Source organism: Heliangelus exortis, chromosome 2 (genome assembly GCF_036169615.1).
Source record: "Heliangelus exortis chromosome 2, bHelExo1.hap1, whole genome shotgun sequence".
Lineage (NCBI taxonomy): Eukaryota > Metazoa > Chordata > Aves > Apodiformes > Trochilidae > Heliangelus > Heliangelus exortis.
This window is the reverse complement of record NC_092423.1, coordinates 122,307,176-122,330,213: the sequence shown is the minus strand read 5'-3', so window position 1 is coordinate 122,330,213 and position 23,038 is coordinate 122,307,176. Positions and strand designations below refer to the sequence as shown.

At 40.0% G+C, this 23,038-nt stretch overlaps 1 protein-coding gene across 9 annotated transcripts in view; it reads left to right on the top strand.

Moving 5' to 3' along the window:
• The window catches only part of TPD52 (tumor protein D52), a 149,777-nt gene that overhangs the window by 63,299 nt on the left and 63,440 nt on the right, over window positions 1-23,038 (top strand). For 6 of the 9 annotated variants that reach the window (XM_071737832.1, XM_071737835.1, XM_071737833.1 and 3 more), the window contains 3 exons: window positions 2,070-2,111; window positions 3,540-3,588; window positions 4,610-6,069. In XM_071737832.1, coding sequence (XP_071593933.1) covers window positions 2,070-2,111; window positions 3,540-3,588; window positions 4,610-4,726 — 208 coding nt within the window. In that variant the 3' untranslated portion in view covers window positions 4,727-6,069. Of the gene's footprint in view, window positions 1-2,069; window positions 2,112-3,539; window positions 3,589-4,609; window positions 7,315-23,038 lie in introns of those variants that run through there. The other 3 variants (XM_071737834.1, XM_071737829.1, XM_071737836.1) reach the window with 2 other exon arrangements.

Sequence of the window (23,038 nt, the reverse complement as noted above, 5' to 3'; positions counted from 1 at the left end):
TATGCAGTCACATTTTCCAGGTAGGGACTCTGGCATACCTCCTTGTGCATTTTCAAAACGTGAGGCACTGTAGTAGCTGTAAAAATAATCATGTAAATGGTAATCAAGCTTTTAATGCACTACACAATATGTGGAAATCAGGAGAGCAACTTATTGTATCTCTTTTTTAGTTTGTTTTTTTTTAAAAAGTTAGCGGGTTTGCTTGTGAGTACTGTACAAAAGGGCTTCTTAAAACTGCCCAACTCAATGTCCTGGTTGAGTGAGTGCTCTGATGTGGTATTCAGTCCTTTATAAAAAGAAATACAAGTTTTCTTTATAAAACTTTTCAAGGGCTTAATTATGTTTATTTGCACTACTTGAAGAAAAGGTGATTTGATGTTAAAGCATCAACTGGATGTATCTAATTCAGTTCTCTTCTGCACTATGCTAAAACTCTATACCATTTTACGGTGACACTTTACAAAATGGACACTCAGTATATGTGTATTGTACAACAGCAAGTAAATCCTTCACAAATGTACAAAAAGCTCTTCCATTAAATGATCTCTATGTGATTAAACTAAACTTCCCTAGACACCTTCTAAAAGATCTGCAGTGCACCATAGATAGGTGCTTTTCAGTGTGAGCAGAATCTACAGATCGTAAATAAATCTAGGACTAAGAAGGTAACTTTCACACTCTTTACCCATAAACTTCTTGCAGTATGAGGGGAAGTAGCTGAGCATGACCAAAGAGAACCAGTTAGTGTCAGCCTAGTTCTGCATTAAAACTGGGCACACAGTAAGGCCAGGACTTGGGGTAATCCACATCACAGAGATCCAGAAGATGATCAGCTCCTATGTGCTCTGGAAGAGCTTGTGGAAGCCAAACCATCCATGAAGATCAAAACCAGCAGAACTGGGGCTTGTGAAGGGAATGAAACAAGGCCATTACTGATGTGTGCTATGACAGTGTTGGGCCTTTTCATATCTGGTTTCCAGTACCTTCAAACCAACCTTCTGTTGTGCACCTTAATGGATCCAGAAGGGAACATTTTGCAAATGGAGATTTTTTTCCTATCGCTGTATTCTATTGATGAACCTCCTGAAAGATTCTCTTACAACTTATTCTGCAATGAATATGTAACCTTTTTGCTTCTTGGAATGTATCTTCCATTATGCTGAAATATTAAGTGGAGTTTTAAAGGTGCATCAAATGTGGGAGATTTGCACCACCCACCAATCAGTTGTCTGAAAGTCTTGATTAAAAGACAACATAAAGCCCAGTCAAAATTTGACATTCCAATTATAGTTAGGAAAAGCTGTGATGATAATTTTTTCTAACTTACTGTTGTGGTATTTGACAAGAAACATTCAAGACTTGTTTGTGTTAAGAGTAAACTGTGATTTTCTAGAATATGGAATTAAATTAGATTCCAGATGGTCTTAAAGTTATTTTGGGAGCTCCTTAACCTATACCTGGTTATCTTCTAGGATTAGGTGTGTGTTGTCACTCAACAAACAGTAACTGTACAGCAACACTGTCACATTACAGAAGTCCTCTGTGAATTTCAGAACAGGGTTGAGATTAGGACCCTGTCCCCAGCATAAGCCTGACCTTGAATATAGGTTGATGTGACTGCTCTTGCTAGATAATTTATATTGATGAGCTATAACTCTTTCAGTAGGAAGATGAGCTAATTGGTAGGACTCCTGAATGTTCACTTGCTACTTGATATTCTCAAAACCAATTGCAGTATGATTCTCATTGCTTGTGAAACTTAATGAGTAAACAGACTGTTGCAGCTAAGCAAAATAAATACTAACAAGCATGGCACTGGATCCTTTCTAAAAAGGAAAAAAGTTGTTGCAGCTTTTGCTCTGTTTTATTGGGGTGTGTGTGTGTGTGTGTGTGTGCATGGCTAAGCAACTTAAAAAACAAAACCAAGCAGTTACTGTGTAAGACTGTAGAAGGCTGTTTTGCTCTTCTCCAGAGATAGTGTCCAGAAGTCAGCTTTCTAAGCCAATTTGTTCTCAGTCTATCACTTAAACTAACTTCTTGCTTTCTTTTCTCTTAATGCTGGCATTTAGTATACGCTCCATACAACATTCAATTAGCATGCCTATTATGAGGTAATGTATGGTTGGGTTTATTTATTTTCATGTGTGAAATCAAGTAAAATTGAACTTCAGTCAACTAAAGTAGATTTAAAAGAAAAGAACAATAAAAAGCCCCTCACCTAGCTTTGTAATGTTGTAATGTTTCCTGTACTCATATAGAGTATAAAATTTGGTTTCTTTTTCTGCTTTATGGTAATGGTTGTCACACATCTGAAATGTGACCAAGTGCACTTTTCTGCTGTTTGGAGAACTATAACAGTTTCCCTGCCCATTAGAAATGTAATGCTACTAAATGGTTCCAAGTTTAAAAGGCAATAGCTTGGCATCTGTTTTAGAGCAATGAAGGTGGTTTCTCAAAAAGTCCTTTGCTGACTGGGAGTGCTTGCCTTTTCTCTGCTCTTGCTTGCCACTGTGTCCCTCCATCTCCTGAGAGAGTCTGGTTTGAGATATATATATATGTCCCTGTGTGCTTTCCCAAATGAAAGAGTGCTGCTAAATGTGGGTAACCTACACAAATACCAAGCAAAGGAGTAAAGGAAACTTAACATTTCTTTTTGAAAAAACCTCCTGTCTTCCATCTTATATATATAATTTATTTATTTTTTTAGACTGCTAAGAATCCTCAGTCCTGGTCCACTGTAGTCAAGCATTTTCTATCCTGCCTAAAGGCAGAAACAGGTGTACAAGCCATTGCACAAATTTTCATAATGCAGTGACAGATAGTCAGAGCATTAAGTCACTCTTCAAACCCTAATAAATAATACACTGACCATCAGCACTGAAAATCCCAAGCTGTCTGGCTCTTCATATGCAGGAAAATGATTTGTAATCGTAGCTGTCTCCAGCACCTAAAAGGCAAGGGGCAGTTTCCCTTAAATTTAACATGTTCCTAGAAAATGCCACTGCAAACAATGTTTTGCTAATGGAACACATAGCCTATTAAATTAAACTTGTTTTCCTGTGATGAAAAAACTCTAATGGCTTAGAGCCACTCTAAAGCTTTCTTCAGCAATAATGTACTAGGCTATCCAGAAGTGATGACTAAAACAAATCTTTTTGTAAGTCATCATAAGTGATGACTTATAAAACAAATCTTTTAAACCAGAACATGTTTGAAATCACTGGGAATAATAAGCTAAACTTAAAATACCTGCTAGTTATCCCTTCCATGTCGTGATGAAAGATCCTTTTGCTGAGCCTAGTAAAAGCATTGCCAAGGATACAAATGAGCTGCAACTTGAGTGTGTTTGAATTTTAGTTTTGTAGTACTTGGGGAGATCTAAACGACTTTTAGACTGCCCTTTTAAAACAAAGAAAGAGCCCCAAAGAAAAGAAATTTCTGTTGACATTGGAAGAAACAACTGTCTGTCTGTTTTCTGGTATTTATAAAGTAACCAGATAGGTTTTTAATTCTGTGGTTCTGTTTTTGTATTTTCATAGAAATTCTCCTACTTTCAAATCCTTTGAGGAAAAAGTTGAAAGCTTAAAGGTAAGCATTACTAAAATGCCTTGGTGATTGTGGAAGCGTGGATGTGGAGAGAAGACTGAAGTGGACTCTGGGTAGCCTGTGTTTTATTTATGAGTAAACTGTTGACGGTGCTTAGATGACATCTTGCTAAGTATTGTGGAAATGGTTTCTCTGCCTAATGATTTGAAAGTAAAAAATGGGCTTCCTGCACCTCTTAGAAGAGGATGCCTTTAACTAGAAGTACTAACAGCTGGTATTACATACCCAAAATGCTCTAAGCTTTTACTACAATAACTTCATAAGGACTGGTATTCTACACAGGAGCATAGCTTGTGAGGTTTCTCTTATTTTGGTACAAAAGTGACAAGGTCTATCTACCTTAATTTAAAATGTGCTCATCAAAGCCTAAAGTGCCAGAACCACACATTAATAGCTTCTCCAGATAAAAAAATCACTTTAAAAAATAACTAATACATGTAACTGGAACCAGTTTTTGTGAGAACACTGGGTTGGATGAAAACCACATGAGCGATAGCATGGGGAATTAGGCAAACTAATTGGCATTAACACGTCTGCCATATCACAGGATATATGCAATAGAGGAAAGTAGCAGGCAAATACCTTTCCTGGAGAAAGCAAAATAGTTGCTATGCTTCACTGAAGAGCTCAAGAATTGCTGTTGAGACTGAAAACTTTTCAAGGTTCTCTGGCTCTTTGAAAGCCTCAAGTCTGGGAGGGCAGCATATCTGTACCCATTTTGAACTGAGGGTGTATCAACCTCCAGGCTCCCTGGAATCAGGGTTGCTTCATGCTGTGTGTATTTGGAAGTCAAAGGGAGACTGCTACGTTAAGATTCTGCTGGTGATTGTTTTCTGCATGATACTCAAGACTTGTCTTTTGAGTATTGTGAAGGTACTGGAAAAGCTGCTCTGCTGAAAAGTTATTAAACTTTTTAATGCAGAAGTTCTGGTTTTATACAGTTAATCATATTTGGCATGTCAAGTAATTGCCATTTTATGTTGAGGCTCTCTCTGTGTTCTAGTCTAAAGTTGGAGGAAGCAAACCTGCTGGAGGAGACTTTGGAGAAGTTCTCAACTCTGCTGCCAATGCCAGTGCCACAGAAACTATTGCAGAACAGACACAGGAGGAGACCCACTGAGATTTGTGCCTCTGTCCTGCTGTACCCACTGCCAGATGCTGCAAGCAAGAACTAAGCACACTTGTAACATTCTTTGCGCTCTCTCCACCAGATGTGCTTTTATTTAGCACGTAGCTGTTTTACCAGATTAACTGATACCAGGCTTGTTTGTGGGTTCAAAATATTTTTGAAACTAAAATACGTTGTTTGGGGTTTTATGTGGGAAGGGGAATTTTTATGCCTTTCAAGCATTTGAAGGACTTATCTGTAATTTGAAGGCAACCTTTAAAATATAGCAATGAAGAAAACTCTTTTGAGAAGTTAATTATACTGTACATATACCGTGGATACATAATTTCTTTTGAATCTGTAACTATTGCTCAACTTAATCGTTGTGAATATACTTCTGCTGCCAAACTGAAGCTTGCTACTTCCCTCCCTTGTGATCATTTCATCTTAAGTGTTGCCTACTTGGGACACTGGAGTAGGAAGATCAGTCCCAGCTCAAGAAAGGACTTCTGTTTCAGCAGGTTGTAAAGTTACTCATAGCAGCATTACATATGGTTAAGAAGCGTATTGCTTTATTAGCATGTTCCTTGTTCAACAGATGTGGATAGGCAGTACATAACATCTAAAAGTTACTGCTTTGTCTGTGGATTATCCACCTAGGAAACTTGTGACCCATCACAAATGGAAGCAAGATGCCTAGTAGTGCCGGTTGGGTTCAGTTACAGTAACATTTTGCAGTTTGGTTTTTTGCACATGACGTTAATGGCTAAGATACACTCTTCTGAACTTCTAGTCAGTCGTGAAATAGGTTTGTCTTAATTCACACACATTTACACTAACAAAGCATGGGCTGTAACAACAAGCTGGAGGATGAAAGTGGTTCTTCTTTAGGTAGCAAGAGAATTCCTCTCAAATGCTAATGTTGTTTCCATTATAGGCTGACCATCAAAAACATCTGCTATACCTTACCTTTTTTTTAAGTGTTCAAGGCCTGTATCACTCGCATACCTATTCCTGTCTAAGACCCCAGCAATCTGTTTTGAGAGGTGCACAGTGTCATAGCTCTCGTACAAGATCTGTTCTCCTACATCTTGCTTTATCTGATGTATGCTTCAAATTTCTTGTATTTTGTATGCTTATGGCACATGGTGTCAGTGTGGTTAGAGCTTTTGGCAAGTGTTTTATCACTGTGCTTAGAACTGGAAACAAGTTTTGAATCATCAGTGTGAATTCCGTGAAACTTCAACTGCCACAGATGTCTGGATGGAAAAAAAGTTGGCTCCTGACAACCTTGTTTGCATGTCAGATGTAGTATATATGCTTAATTACATGTGAGAAACTTAATAAAAACCTGTATATGAGGAAATTATTGTCCTGTGAATACAGAAGATTATGTATGTAAGAAATTTATTTCTAATTGAAACAGTAGTAGCAGTGCTGATATATACTACTGTTCTAGGGGGCAATCTGCAGGGATGAGCTTGGCATTTCTACAGAGGGGAAGGCTGAGGTTGATTTGCAGTGGCTGACAACTTAAACCACCCTGTTTGCATTGGGAAGCTCAGAAAATGGGTTGAGATGCACCCTCAGCCTCTTGACAGGCATGGTGGGCTGAACTGATGGTGGGCTCTTCCTCCATAGGGTCAACAGCAGGTAGGACAGGCCCTTCTGGAACACAGAATCATAGAATAATTGAGTTTGGAAGGGACCTATAAAGGTCATCCAGTCCAACCCCCCTGCAGTAAGCAGGGACTCCCTCAACTCGATCAGGTTGCTCAGCCTCCTCAAGCCTCACCTTGAGTATCTCCAGGGAGGAGATCTGATCCTTGTTGTACAGGTTTTTTATTTATCTAACTAATGAAGAGCAAATAGGGTTATCTAGGCTTTCTGGGTTATAAAGGAAGATTTTAAGTCCAAGTGGCAACATCGCTGGGCCTGCACTCTCTCTTCCAGCGCCCGTTTCCTTAGGGTGCCTGTCACAATCTTAGCTTTATCTCCAGGGCAGTGCGTTCTCCTCTCGAAAGCTGCACCTGTTTCCAGTTTCCTGAGTCCCGGCCTGCCCGGCCGCCTCCCCGGGCCGCTGCGCATCCCATTCCTCACCGCCCCGGGGCGCTGGGCTCGCTTCTTCCCCTCGCCCGCCTCCCCGGTCACGGGGCACATGGCGCATACCGGCCACAACAGCGTCTCCGAGCCCGCCTGGGACAGAGCGGACGCCCGTGGACGGCTTTGCCAGGAGGCAAGCAAGAGCTGCCGGGCTGTGCCTGGCCCCTGGGGGCGGCGGGACGAGGCACAGCCGTCCCGCAGAGCGGAACCGGGAGTCCCTCAGCCAAGATGGCGGCCCCGCCTCAGCCGGGCCCGGGGCGCTTGCGCCCGCCCGTGTCGCGGGGTCAGGGTTGACGCTCCTCCCCCCCACGCCCCCGGGAACGATGGCGGCGCCGAGCTGGGCAGTGGCCGCCGCCCGGCTGGCAGCTCGGCCTTGGCGGCTGGCGGTGAGGCGGTGCAGCGGTGCCCCCTCGGCCGAAGCGCGGGATGCTGGCAGCCTCACGCAGCAGACGGAGAAGCGGCCGGGCAGCGGTACGGCGGCCCCCAGCCCGCGGCAGGTGAGGGCGAGGCGGGGGGCCGGGCCGGGGCGGTGTCCGGGGGCGGTTCTGACCCGGATGCCCGGGCAGGAACGGCTCCGCAGTGCCGCCCCCGCTGTCCTCTGCCGCTTGGCGGGTGCGGGCGAGGAGCTGCCCGCCGGCATCGCTTTGGCCTTGGGGAGGCACTGGCTCCATGCGCAGCCCCCGGGTCTGGCAGCCGGGCTGCTCCGGTGTGTTTGTCGCTATTCTCACCGCTGCACCCCGTGTAGCAAATGCGCAGCAGAAATGCGGACAGTTTTCATGCCTTTTTAAAAAAAAAAAAATTTTAACATACTCCTACAAAAAGATGAAAAATGTGCAAATAGTTTTTTGTGTGTGGTATGCAAGGTGCAGCCCTTCAGGTAAAATGGTTTTCTGGCTTTCACAGGCTAGCAGGGAGGATGTGGAAAAGCTTTTAAAACAGTTTTCGCATTTCAGATTAAAGACCTGTTCGCTGGACAGAGATTCGTAGTGGGAGGCTGTTCTGGTGAAACACTGAAAGGCACCTGTATGAAGGTGTCAAAAGAAACAGCAGGACAAAGGTTGAAAGGGTTGTGTATATTAATGTGCAAAAACTCATAGCAAGCCTTGTGAGGAGCACCTGAAGGAACTGGGGTGGTTTAGTTTGGAGAAAAGGAGGCTTGAGGGGAGACCTTATCACTCTTTACAACCACCTGAAAGGAGGTTAAAGTGAGGATTGGGCTTTTCTCCCAAGTAACAAGTGGTAAGATGAGAGGAAGAGGCCTTGAGTTGTGCTAGGGGAGGTTTAGGTTGGGTATTTGGAAAAATTTCTTCACTAGAAGGGTTGTTAAGCACTGGAATAGGCTGCCCAGGGAAGTGGTGGAGTCACCATCCCTGGAGGTCTTAAAAGCTGTGTAGATGAGGTGCTTAGGGACATGGTTTAATGATGGACTTTGTGGTGCTAGGATAATGATGTGACATGGTGATCTTAAAGGTCTTTTCTAACCTCTGAATGGTTCTGTGATTCTATAACACTGTGACACTGTTCTTGGGAGTAAAGCTGAGGATCATGATGTTCTTGTCAAGGCCTGTGCTCTAATAATTTTATGAAACATTTTTTCACTGAGAGGGTTGTCAGACATTGGAATGTCCTGCCCAGGACAGTGGTGGAGTCACCATCTCTGGAGGCATTTAAAAGGTGTTTGGACCTGGTCCTTAAGGACATGGTTTAGTAGTTGACTATGGGGTTAATCAAAGGTTAAACTGGATCATCTTGGAGGTTTCTTCCAACCTCTAACATTCTGTGATTCTGTGAATAAGCCTGGAGCATAGATCATTTGTCAAGAGCAGATCCTGCTTCTGAACAACAGGAATAGGGCAACAGGCTTGTAACATATCTTATGTGCCATTTGTTTTCCTGTTACTCCATCATGGAAGCAAACATGGGGAGACAGGTAGCAAGCAGCAGTCTGCTATATATTGAGGCTGCAGTAAGTGAGATTTTTGGAGTAAAGGACCACTCTGTAAACAGCTGTTTATTCCTGAAGGATATAAAAGGTTTTTCCAAAACCTGGTTTATCATTGTCAAACAGGATGAATCTCAGAGGTGTGGTGAGAGGTCCATCCTTTGTTGTTGGTGTTGTACTCAAATGGTTCTACCCAGACCACTCTGCTGTGTGCTTCTTGTGAGCCTGTGGGTATGAGAATGTGAATGAATGAAACTTGGGAAAGTATGAATGTGAGTGGGTAAAATGTATATGGAGCTTTTGTTAAAAAGATCATCTTCTCTGGGTATTGCATTTGTTGATTTTCGTCATTTTTGCTGATTTTCTTCTAGTGTCTGTTGTTACAATGGCCTTTAATGGACTTCTAGGGAATCACAAAAAAAAAAGCAATATGTGTATGTAGCAGTGTATTCCAGAATATCTCTTCTAGGCTGGGAAACCATGACTTCTGACTTTTCCTCAGAAGGAAGTGATTCTTTGCACCTCTTCATCCTTGTCACGGTTCTTTTTCTAGCTTGTCCAGTTCTGCTGAACAACATCGGGGGCTGGGATTACTTGGAGTGTGCCCCATATGATGTAGAGATTAATGCTGTGAGTTAATATTGCAGGGCTGGTTTAGTACCAGGAGCATAGAAGTAGAAATGCCTCTGTTACCGAATTTAGGATGTGATTTCCCAAATCGCTGCATAATTTTAGGGGCTTGTGTTTTATTTTTCACCTGCAGTTCGCTTGTTCTGTTTTTACTGTTTGGAAATAGTGAATAATCTGTAACAATTTTCCATTGAATATCCCCACTAGCAAGGCTGCCTGTGCAGAGATCAGGGATATGCCTGACTGAGGTTGCTGCCTCAATTGCTGTCCAAGAGGAGTGTCCACAGAAAAGTGGATTCACTTGATCTGGCTGTAGAAGATGCTGAATGCTGCTTCAGGGATTTGAGGTGTTGCTTTTTTTTTTTTTCTTTCTGTTGAAGTAAGAAGCTAGAAGCAATTTTTTTTCTGTTTCTTCCTCAGGCCTTTAAAGATTCTTAATTAAATCAAATGTTATGTAGTATTCACAAGATCATTTCCATGTGGAATTGTATATACAAATGTAAATAACACAATACAGAAATCAAATTAGGAATGTAAGATGAAGTACTGGACTACAGCTCTGGATTTCTCTACACACTGCTCAATTACTTTCTCACTTCAGCAGGAGGAAGATCAGTAGCTTGCTTGGCAGTGTCACAGTCATGTTAAAAGCATAACAATGAGGTGAAGTAAGGTTGTCATGCATCTGCTTTCATGCTGTTCTTGGCCCAGTTGTCACAGCACTTTGTGAACCCAGGTGTAATCAATGATTCTTCACTGTTTGCTCTTAAGAGTGTGCCAAAGAGGAAATGAGTTTTGGTGAGAACAAGTTAGCAGTGGAAGATGGGATACTGGAAGAAGGAAAATGAAAGGGAGCTGATTTGCAATTGAATCTGTTGATTCTGTGTAGTTTTCTTGAAATGACATTTTCACCAGTTTTATCTGATTTTTGATTGTTAGTAGGTGTGTTATTTGATAAATAAACTTTGCAGAACTGGGAGCGACCCTGAGCTGGGTGATGCTCATGGGAAAAGACACTGGATGTGGCTGGAAAACCACGAAGCATTAGAAGACCTTTTGAGAAAAGCTTTCGAAGGGGAATAATCCATGCTCTCCTCAGGAGAGGGTGAAGTGGCCCTAACTGCAGTTCCAGTCTGGGACCTGGACTTAGAAGCAGGAGGGATGTGGTCACGCTCATTCCTACCTGAGCTGCAGCCAGAGGAAAGCTTGTGTTCCTTATCAGTGCTGCCAAAAAGACAGGGGCAAAGTGTTGTCAGGGTTCTGGTGTGCTTATGCCCTGTGAGAGTAGAGATATTATTTGGGTCTTTACTGTTCCTCTTTCTTTAGGAGAAAAAATATGGAGGTTTGATTTTCTGCACTGGTCTCCTATGTCAGCTGTTTCCCCCTCAGTTTTGAAACTGCATGAGGCAGTGGCATTTTTGTATGAATGGCAGGAAAATAGATAAATGAGTGTGCTGGCATGCATATCATTCAAGAAGGATGATAGTATTTTTCCTAGGCAGTTTTCTAAGTTTTTGGGGGCCCAGCAGCAAATGTGTGGTGCTGATCGTCTTTTGTAGTGGCTTGGTGTACTTCTTGGCTGTGTTTGGTAATTTTTAGGGGCTTGTGTTTTATTTTTCACCTGCAGTTCACTGTTCTGTTTTTACTGTTTTGCAAATACTGAAGCTTACAGAGCAGGCAAGTAAATGTTACTTAAAATTGTTAAAAAGTTCGCAACATGTTAAGCAAAGTATTCTGAGCTGTAGACTATAACCTTGTCTACAGCAGGCAGCTTCCTTCTTGCTGCTTTTTACTTCTGTGTTTTTACAACATTTCAGTTTTACATTCTTAAATGTACTGAAGACAAGTTTCAAGTTCTGTTCTTCTCCGTGGAATTGCATGAAGAAATCTTTTAAATGGACAGGAAATAGGTTATTTGCAGATTGAAGCCACCCGCCTAACAAAATAGGAAGCCTTCCCTTTTAGGAAGGATGTGATAATTATTGTTCATATGGATAGAGAAGTGGTTGTTGAGCTACATTACCAACATTTGAAGAAAATATAAGAATGAAGTGACTGATAAAGAATAAATTGCATACTTCAGTGCATTGTGAACTAAATGGTCTAAAATTATTTTTTTTTTAATGATTGGTGGAGTTGGTCAAATACATTTTTAGGTAGAAATGGGTTATTGCTACATTAGCTTTGCTACTGGGCTGCAGTGTGTGCCACAATGTGAGAAAATTTTTCTGTTAGTACCTTTTTACTTCACAGTCCCAGGGCTCAAACCATCTGGTGGGTGTCAGACATCTGTGGTGTGAGCAGAAACACAACCTGTGTTCAGAACTCCAGCTGTGGGTCCACCCGGGGCAGCAGGGCAGGGATCCTGCCCTGGAGTTTGGGTGAACCTCCACACCCGGCACAGCAGAGGGCAATGCTCGTTTCTAGATGTAACAGGAAAAGGAGTACATTTGAGGAATTTCCTATTTAGTTCCTTGGAAAATGCGTTTTAAGGCAAGGCATTTATTAAGAAGAAACATAACTGACTCTCTCTGAAGTTCAGATGGAAGGGACCGGGTGGGTATCTGTACATAATAACAACCAATGCCTGAAATATATTAGAAATTAAAACATATGTTTCTGAAAGAATAAAATTTGCTTAGAGAGACAGAGGTTGTTTTGTGAAAGGATTTAGAAATTTGAGGAGGATGTCTGTGTATTTAAATTTTTTGTCATTATTTTAAAAAATAAAATATCAGTATTAATAAAGATAGTAAAATAAGAACTGTTTTAATAGGTGGGATACAGAGTTGCCACATCTGTTGATGTTTTAGAGGAGAGATTAAAAACTAAAACACAGAAGTGATAATTTTAAAGCAATGTATTACATTTTTCTTCTGAAAACTAAATGCATTCTCTGATAAGGGATGTATATCTATCTTGCTTGAAAGCCCCATTGTAAAATAACGTGTAGCACTGAATGTTTGGAAATCAAGCATTAGAAAAAAAGTCAGATTTCTTCTTAATGTAATTATTGATGTGAAATATTTCTCTCAATCAGTCTTCCCATCAAGGCTAACATTTAGAAGACTGTTACCGAAGTTATTGAAAGCAAAGATGCTTATTTATATTTAGTGCTATTTTCACTTGTAATTTTCATAGTGTAGCATTTCTTCAGACACCTGTTATCTTTGTGTGGATGGGGTGCTTTTCCAGTGTTAATAGGTGACTTTAAAACTTTTTTTGTTTGATTACAAATGTAACAGCATTTTATAAAAGCTGTACCTTAATCATAGTGGTTACTCTTTCAGGTACTCTTTTCCTGTCCTGCTTTGAAGTACTAGGAACTGCTGAGTAACTGGAGCAGACTGCCCAGTTGTGGGGTTTGCATGAGCTGGAAAGAATTTTCTCTACCTGAAGGTTTCTCTTGGCTTACTTTGCCATCTTGTACAGCTGCATTTGAGAAACTTGGGTTGTGTTTGCTCCTGGTGCACTGTGAACAGCTCCTGGTGCTTTCCATGTTTGTGCTAAATAAGGATTGGATCACAGGCTTCTTTAGCATCCTCTCAGCTGGATCTGCTTGAAAAGCTGGATTCCATGCAGTGGGAATGAATTCCTTTGTCCTTGAGACCTCTGCAAAGAAGCAGTTTTAACCTGATAATACTCTGCTGGGGCACCAAAACTTGATTCCCCTGACCTGGGCTTGTCCCAGCTGTCAGCCCTGCTGGGTCTGTTGGATGACCTGCTTTGCTTATGGCAAAAGTGCTTCGCACGATGGGATTTTCTTGAATTTGTGTAGTGGTGAAGCAACCCTCTCCTGGTATATGAAGTGGGCAGGATTTTGAATTGTTTTGGTCAACAGCAAACAAGCTATGCATGCTGCCCCTTTGAGGAAATCATTACAGTAAAGTAAAATTGTACATGGTTGTGATAGGTGGTGGTGTCTCTGGCACACTGATTTCTGTGGGAAGGTCCTGAGCACCTTGCACAGCTCTGTCCTTGGTGTGAGGAAGGCCTCAGTGCTCAAGGAGCAGCAGGCTTCAATTATCTTCTCCAGTTTGCTCCTTCATATGGTTCTGGGCCAGCAAGTGATTGCTTTGGCATTGCTGGAGATCTGTGAGAGGTAGACTTAATGTGATGCACCTTGGATAACAGGCAGTCAGGGTGGAATCCCAAAATTCAGACTGCCTTGGCACCACCAGTTTCATGGGGAAAAGCAACTGAATGCCAGCTGCTTGCTCATGATCGGGCTGCTTGGAAGAAGGTGCATGGAACCATAATGTAAAAGTAAAACAGGAATGGAAATCCTTCCTGGTGCTTATTGTTACCAACAGGATATTTACATCCACTGTTGCTGTGGGAGATCCCAGTTACTCTCTTAACTACGGCTATTGAAACAGTGTCCTGTCCTCCAAGAGCCTGGAAAAAAGAGCCTGGGAATGCAGGGTGGTGATAAATGGAGAAACTGTCAGGCTGGAGGTCAGACAGTGCTGTTGTGTGGGATTGCTTGTGTCCCATTTAAGCATGGCAACCCCATACAGCTACCTGAAATGTGAGGATGCAGACATAATTGCTCAGAGAAATGGTGCTGAGTTCCAAGTAGTGTAGGTGCATAGGCAGGTGCTGGGCTTAGAGCACTGTGGGGTTTTTTTAGGATTGTGTGTGCTCATCTGTTACAATTTTGGTTTTGACATGGTATGTGCAGTAGGTTCAGCTTCCCCAGTTTAGAGACTAGGGGCTTTCTGTTCAGAATTATGCTATTTTTGTCTCTCTCCTTACATTGCACAGAGTAGTAAGAATACTGAGGTAACTGTAAGATCTGAATTTGTTTCCTTGTCTATAATTCTTTGTGTATAATTCTTGAAAGTTATAGGTAAATACTCCATGTTTTAAATTATATATAGAACTTAATTAAAGTCAAGAAAACTAATCAGCTTTATTTTGAACAAATTATGTACTATTTTCTGTTATGAAATAAATTCTTAGCTCAGTCAACAGAATAATTTTGAAGTTGCTGTGCTTGAAGGGACCTTAAATATCATCTAGTTCCAACCCCTCTGCATGGGCAGGGATACATCCAACTATTCCAGGTTGCTCAGAGCCCCATCCAGCCTGGCCTTGAACATTTCCAGGGAGGGGGCAGCCACAATTTCCCTTGCCAACCTGTTCCAGTGTCTTGCCACCCTCATACTAAAGAATTTCTTCCCAATGTCTAACCTAAATCAACTCTCTTCCAGTTTAAAGCCATTACCCCTTGTCCTGTCACTCCATGCCCTTGTAAAAATTCCATCCCCAGCTTTCCTGTGATAAGTCTAAGAAGTATCCATCTTCTACTAGAAAAAAAGCTTCAAATAGCCTTAACAACAACATAGAAAGACTTCTAGATAACAGAAAAGTTTTGATATTTAAAAGCGCAGTTCAAGAAAACCTGGTGCCTATGATGCACAGCATACAAATCCTGTCCTGTGGGGTTTTCTGGGTTTTTTGGTGTGGTTGATTTGAGGGTTTTGGTTGTGGTTTTTTATTTAGTACCTGCATGGTCTTGAAAAATGTAATTATGAGAGACAAAGATTGTTCTCACCATCATATTTTACAGGTTAAATTCTTGGTCAGTTGTTACTTGCATTTTTAAAAATTTAGTTCACAGTATGCTTAGTTCACAGTATTACATTGTTCATTATTACAGGGACTATATAGATACAAACATATACATACAAGTATGTTACATGTTCTCTGCACAGCAGAGATACTTCTAATTAAAAGTTACTCTGTATGCAAAACTTTTTTTGTATGCAAAATTAGGTTTGATATATTCTGTATTCACCAGTCAGCGTTGCAGTGACTACCAGAATGTGGAGCTTGATGGAAGGATGTTGATGATTATAAACTGATATCAAGTAGTGTGTGACAAATATTTAATTGTTTTTTAACATACACTTGTAATCCTTAACTCATCTCCAGTTAAAATATGATTTAAAACACTTTAAAAAAAGGGTAGTCTCAACATGTGAAGTTGGCTTAAAAAACTAACTGTAGTCAACCAAACTTCCAGTGCTTCTTGCAGAGCTATTAATGTTTTAAGTTCCTATAACTATGTTTCCCTGTGGATAATGCTACAAGATATGAGTAGTGTATTCTCAGTAAAACTAAAGCTTAGTCCTTCTTTGTTTTTCTCATTTTGGGATGAGAAAGATTGGTACATAGGAACTGTAACTGGAATTTTGTCCAAGCTGCATAGAAGGTTTACAGGGTAGATGATGCTCTCTCAGGTGTTCCATAGGGGAGGGGGTGCTGTTCTCTAGAGACTTGGGTTGGGTGTGCTCCTGAGTCACAGAGGGACACTGGGGCTTCCAGCACATTGTATGCAGCAAAGTCACTTCAGGTTAAAAGTGAGTATGGAGACACCTTAGCTCCTGTACCTATGCTCCATAAAGTCTAATCCTACAGTATTAAAAAAAGAAAAAAAAACAAACCCCAAGAGTCAGAGTTGTAATGAAGAGATCTTTACAAAATATTATTAAACCTGCACAGGAAATTAGTCACCAGAAATCTTAATATCTACAGAGAAATGTAAATGAAGCTTTGCCAAGCACTTACTAGCTGCTTCTCACCAAGGGATGCTTAAATGCCTAATTTCAGCTTTTTACTTACAGCCTTTTTGGCTGAAGAGTTTTGTTTGTTTGCTTTCTAAAATAAAACCATTTCTTCACTGAGCTGAGAAGGACGTATGAAAGATCCTTCTGATTGGAGCAGCAGAAGTTTGATTTAATTTCTGTCAGTTCTTTGGGGATGCTTGTAGTTTTAAGGTTGTGATGGGAAATAACTCAGGACAGTTAAAAACTGAAGTATGCAAGGTTTATGAAAGTTAATAAAGATTTAATAAAAGTAAGAATGAAAACATAGCCGTCCATTTCACTCATCCTTTTCTAGGTAAAAGGAGCTGTTTTCCTTTGTGTTTTCTGATTCTAAAATCAGAGATTTTTCCCTCCAAATTTTAAAGTTTTAACTTGGAAAAAAATGGGTATATACACTATTTATGTCTATTTCAGAACTATATAATTTGGAGTTTGCTGCTGTTGAATGTGCATTTCAAATCATTACTTGGGTATGAACAGAAAAAGATGAATATAATACCTGCAGGGATTTTTAGATATTTTTTCTACTGGACTGCAGATGTTAGATAATTCGTATTAGAGTCCTTAAAGCTAAAATAATGTCCATAAAGAATGCAAGTCACACACAGTTGAAGCTGGTGTGCAAGTGATGTCTTTACAGAAATTGAACCTTGTGACAATCTTCACATGGGAACGGATTCTTATGGAGCTTCTTATAAATAACTTCTTGCTTACCAGCAGGAAAGCTTCCAGTTTTCTCCTTGCCTGGTTCCAGGGCTCAGCTTTGTGACTTTGCAGTCATTAATGTTAGATTTTTCCCTAAATGACTGGTTTTATTTCTCCTGTGAATCACAGAACCTCCTCTTATGCTTTCTCTTTGCACATTTTTCCTTCAGTAGTTTTATTAAATAATACAAATCTTGCTTTTGTTTAGCTTTATACAGTAGTTAGTTTTCAAAATCCTTTGTTAGCAAGAAGTTTGTATTAGTTTTTGACTTTTGTATTTTGGCATGGAATAAAATGTAAAAGTCTCTTGTTTAAAGGAAACTGAAGGGATAAGGAGCATCTTCGTGGTAACCCATATGGGATGTAAATTGAATCTGCTGGGGAACAATATGAACTTCAGTTTTTGATATTTTTTTTAATAGGACAAATCATCAGGCCAGTAGTTGTGGAGGAAAGTTATATTATGGTGGGGAAAAAATGCAAAACAGATGGTGGACTTCAGAAGAACAAACTGAGTTCATACTGACTTTGGTTATAACTGTGTGTCGTAGATGGGATTGTGGAGTGCTGTTCCTTTGAGACGTAACACAACTGCCACAAAATTCAACCATTTAATTCATAGAATCATTGAATTCCATTGAATCATAGAAATTCATAGAAACAAACCGTAGAAAATCTATATATTCTAGCTAAAACTCATGTCCTAGGTTTCCTTGTACAAAGCTGTACAAGAATAGTCTCCGTGTTTTCTACTTCGTGCATAGTTTCCCAGCTTTATCCATAAACATTTTTGGTTTTACAGTAACAGCATTTAAATATTTACCTTTGTACATATTGCAGAATTAGTTATTGGCCTTCAAAAAAGGGTCAAAGAGCCTTGTACATCTCTTAAACACTGAAGCATCAAGCTGATGTCTATAGTATGTATTCTCCTTATGTGACTAATACATTAGGTAGCAATTTGCAAATTTTCCGCTTTAATATTACTTGAGATGAATGCTGTTTGCAAATAAGAGAATAACAAATAATTTGATTTTTTTTTTTTTTTTGCAAATGTCTGTTTCTCAAATAATAGAAAGGAGATGGAAAAGAGTTATCTGTCATACTGAAGAGATGGTTCCTGTCTTTGCAGTATTGTTCACATGGAAGTACAGGTGATGCTCCATGGTCGTATTTTGTCTTAGGCTTCTGACTTCTCCCAGTACTACAAAATATAAGCAAGTTATACACTGTATATGCCAAGTACAAGTATTTATCAGATCTTGTTTCTATTTATAGTGTACATCTCTTGTTAATAAAGAAGGAGGTGATCCCCTGGCCTGCAGAGCTATAGCTCGTGTTGTCTGAAAAAACAATGGTAGGCACAAGACTTCTGCAAAGGAGTAGGCTGCGTAATACTGTAGTTAGGGCTATATATTGAAGCAATTACTGATGGTGTCTTCTGCATCTTGGGGTGTATATAAACTGTGGGATAGTGTTTGAAAAACTTGAAGGAAGAAAAGGAACAATTCTTTGTCACTTTGCCCATCTGGGTGGAGATGTGAGTGGTAGAGACCCCAGGCAGGCAGTGCAGGGCTTTTTGCCCAGTGCAGAGCTGCTTTAGAAGAGGAGACAAGAAGTCTGTGACTGAAGGAGGTTTTGAGGGCTCTGTAAGTTTAGTGGGAATGATATCTTGGTAGGCAATAGCTGTCCAGTGAAATCAGCCTGAAGGTGTCAGCCTGGGTTGGTTTTTAAGGAATCTAGATTAGGTACTTAGTAGAGGCTGTGGCAATATTTTAAGAGTAAATAACTAATAAGTATTATTGTCAGCTCTTTTAAAACATTTTTTTTTCCTAAACATTTCTACTAATACAGGGAACAAAGCTTTTGGTTTGAGAAAGCTAGCTCAAAAGTCACTGATTAATCCTAGACACAAAATCATGAACATATTCAAAATTGGATGTGTAGAAAGCATTTGAATTTATTTGTTCAAGGGGAGACTTAGAGCTGTGTGTCTCTGAGATGAGTTAAAGGCATGAGGCTAAAATTTGAGTGATTATATTCTGAGTTTATATTCAGGATAAGATATATTGAACTTCTCAGTAAAGAGCTTCAGAACAAGTAGTTTAACGTATAAAAAAAAAGTGGCACCCAGAGAAGTTACTTTGAGCTGTAGTTGCTTGTATGTTGACATTTCAGTCACTGTAGTCGTGTGTCAGTCCTCTCCACACTCCTCCTGAGTCTTCATCCTTTTTTCTAGGAAGAACTTCAATGTGCAGGGAATCTGGAATGGTGAAAGCCAATCTCAGTGCTTGTTCTCTGATAAATTTAGGAGAACTCTTGAACTGGTAGTGCTTGTTACACTACTTATAAGTAGAAAGTTATTAACTGTTGGGTGTCAGGTTATGTGGTGTATTGTCTCAGCTGCCTTTAAGGTGATGTGCTTCTGCACAATGGAGTTCTGGCTTAAACAGAGCTTCTTGTATTCATCTGAGTAAAAAAATAGTAAAAGCACACTAGAGAGGAGTTTGGTAAATGAACTGTGTGAAGCATTATGACCTCTTATCCAGGTGATATCTACAACATAAAAAAAAATCCTTGATTTTATGTTTGTATCTAAGCAACAGTGCACATGCTTAGTAGTTACAAGGTATGGAGAATTAAAGGCAGGTGGGCTAGTAGATAGTGCTAACATTTTTTAGATTGCTGGTTGAAATAAGTACCTTATCAATATACATTGGGTCAGACACTAGCTTAACATATTGAGTTGTCTTTTAATGTTCTTTATAGTGGGCTTCTAGTCTTCCCTCTTTCCCAGCATGCTGAAAGTGATCTTAGGATGTAATCTGTTCAGACTCCTGCTCCAAGTAGGACAGACTTAGTCAGGTTGCTCAGGGCCTTTTCCAGTCAAATTTTGAGTATCTTCAGGCAGTTGGGCCTTTAGCTATTGTGGCATTGTAGTAACTTGTTGCAAATTAATTTTCCCACTTTGTTGTTTCATGTAACTAACTTTGGATAGAAAAGTCTTTCTAGCTATGCAACCTAGTGCTGAAGAAATTGAATCTGATGGTTATGGAGGATTGCATTCTTGGCATGCTGCTTGATCCTAATATGTCATTCACTCCTTTATTCTAGCAGTCAAATTACCAATATCCCATCTTACTTCTCCATGTTTCATTTGGATCTTTCATATTCCAACATGCATGCTACTTGCCTTTACATGCAAACATAAAACATGTAGCTAGGGTTTGAAAGACATATTGCTCAGTGGGTGGGATTGGACCACCCTGCTTGTGTAGTCATAGCCTGTGCTCTAGAAACAGTACTGGAATTACTTCTTTAGTAACAGGCTTTTAAATCTATGCCTTTTTCTCCTCTATGGTTGATATTTATCATCTTGCAGAATATTCTGTTATTGGAAGAGCTACTGTTTTTTTATTGAACTACATGCAGAGAAGCGAAAGGCATCCAAATGTTTGAAAATCTTTTGAATTTAGAAATTAGAAGGAAAATCAAACAGGTTAGACATTTAAGAAGGAGGAGAAAAAAAAAAAAAAAAAGCTTATACTGCAGGTACTTGGAAAAAAAAGTGTTTTGTGCTTCTGGATTTTGTAATATTGTCCAGTTTTTGCAACTTGACATGTTATTGATGAATTATCAATCACAGCTGCATGGCCAATACTCCTTGAGAATCAAATAAGTAGAGTGCTTAATAAAGCATGTTGCCCTATTATCTTTTTGCCTGACTGTTTTTCCGTAGTGTGATTGTGGGAAATCCAGTTAAGGAGATTTTGAAATTGCAGAGGAAAGTGCTCAGGATTTTCCAATATGTAAATTAGATCTTTTTTGCTCCTAAGAAGTTCCCCAGGAAGGAGAATGGCGAATGCTGTAGATACAATGCAGACAGATTCCTGGTGGCTTCTTGGAAAACTATCAGCAATAAGGAATGGCAAGGATTTCTTTGTACATTTGCATCTGTATCTTAGTGAGTTTAATCTTAGTCCTAGTAAGGAATGAGCACTTCTGTCAGTGTGTGCAGGCAGTACTTATGTGTCATGTTAGAGAGATAATTTCACAAACAAGATGGCACATGGGAGAATTTTTCTATTCCTGCCGTGGAGGTAAAACAGAAGGATGTTATTAACTAGAGTGGATGACTCATAGGTGATAAAAACAGGAAACCAGGATGTACTCATCTTCATGAAGTGGAGATGAAAATTTCCAATGCAAGAAGTTTTTTAAGGTAGCCTACTGTGTGTGACATCATATGAAGGCAACAAGAATGAGGTGAATACCATTTAATGAGTGTACTTACCAAGGGACAAAGGAAGGCCAGGTTGGATTGGGCTTTATGCAACCTGGTCTGGTGTTAGGTATCCCTGCCCATGGCAGGGGGCTGGAATTAGTCTGTAAGGTTTTTCCAACCCAAACCATTCTATGATTTTACTGTGAATAGTATTATTTCTTAGAAAAAGCTCAATATTGCTCAGTGTGCTTGATAGCTATAACTAATGCCATCTTTCTAGATAACTTATGAAAATCTCCTTCAAGCCAGTCTCAGAAGTTCTTTTGATCCTTTATGAGCTCAGGCTTTTTCCAGATGAGCTGCATATAAGAAAAGGCAGTTCAGCTTTTGGAAGTGGATCACATGTTGTGTCTGATTCCACTGCTGTTCATTAAATTAAGCCAAACTGTAGGTGGACCTCCTCACATCCTGGTGAAATATGAAAAGAATTCTTGTTCTTTACTCGAGACTTGAAGTTAGCTGTGGAGTATATATGTGTTAGCCTGCAAGTGATAACATCTGCCTTTCTCTGTGGTTTGTTTGTTGTTTTGTGAGTTTTTTCCCTGGTCCAGTTTTCTCGTTAGCTTGCATTACTATGAAGGATAACAAAAGAATTCTGGGATGAAATTATAGGAGTTCTTAAAATTTTCAGTTTATATGTTGCTGCCATGGTCTTATATTTGCCCTTGGTTGTGGGCACTCTGAAGCTCTTGTTTGCTCATCCTGATACTCACTTAGTCCTTTGGTGATCTAGTTTGGTAACTAGAGCAACAGAAAACTGTCCTTAGAAGAAAGTAAATAGCTTTTGTTTATGTTCCTGAAACAGGCTTACACATCTTGAAGTGGTGGCATAAGGGGACAGGAGTTCAGACTCGGGGGCAATGGAGAAGGCAGGATGAGGCATGGCAGTGCTAGCTTGGTTATTTTAAACACTTACAGACCTGCATCCTAAATTAAGAAGACTTAACAGTTTTTGGATGACCCCAGAAACATTTTTGTCAGCTGTTCTGTCTCACAGATGGAGCAAATAAAATACTTGGCAGGATGATCTATTCAAAAACACTGGTTTCTGAACAGCCAGCATCTCTGCCAACTGATGGTACTGTGTCTGTCTCTTTAGTGTCATAAATGCTGTCCTGTATTTGCATCATGTGTCCCTGCAGGCATCGACCCTTGATATAATATTAACTCTTACTTGGGTAAATTGTTTTCATTTGTATCACTTCTCTGCCCCAGTCTGAGAGACTCAACATACGCTGGAAATGCTCTGCTCTAAGGGTTCCTACGGTCACATTCTACATGCTGGTTTGTTTTGTTTTTTTCCTATTGGTATCTTCTTCCCCAGACAAGGCAAGTTGTTTAGGTGAGGAATGAAGGATGGAGAAATCCCATTTCTCCATCCAGTGAAGAAGGGAATTAAATGGTCAACTCAATGGATAGAGTAGTTGATTCTGGATTTTTGTGTTTGACCGCTTTAACTTCATATTGAGTGACAACATATAGCTAAGATGATATCTCTGTCATCTGTGAGATCAATGTATATGAGCATACAGGACTGATGGAAAAGTGTTTGTTACTTTTCAGGGATAAGCAGTTGAATTCCAAGGCCAATGATTCTGCAAACTATTCCATAGTAAGTCAGTGGAACACTGCTGAATTTGCACTTCATTGTATCTCAGGTTCCCTTAAAACAGGTTATGGCATTTCAGTATGAGGATTAATTTATAATCTTCTGTCCAGATGGATTAATTTTGAGGGAGTATTAGTTTTGAAATGTTTGAAATGTTTACTTCTAGACTTACACCTTAACTTGAAGTTGCATCTAGATTGGTGCTGCCCTCTCAGTTCATACAGTCTCATTTAAATACTTTCTCTTATTTCTTCTACTGTTTCTCATTTATTCTTGGAACACCAACAAATGCATCCTGTACAATTCATTTTCATCTATTCGAATTAATTTGAATTGTGAAATTCAAACAGTCCTTATCTGATACTAGCTTTCCTATATCAAATCTTACTGCTCTGTTTGTGGTTTGCCATCATCACCTGCTGTCTTTTTGTGGTGT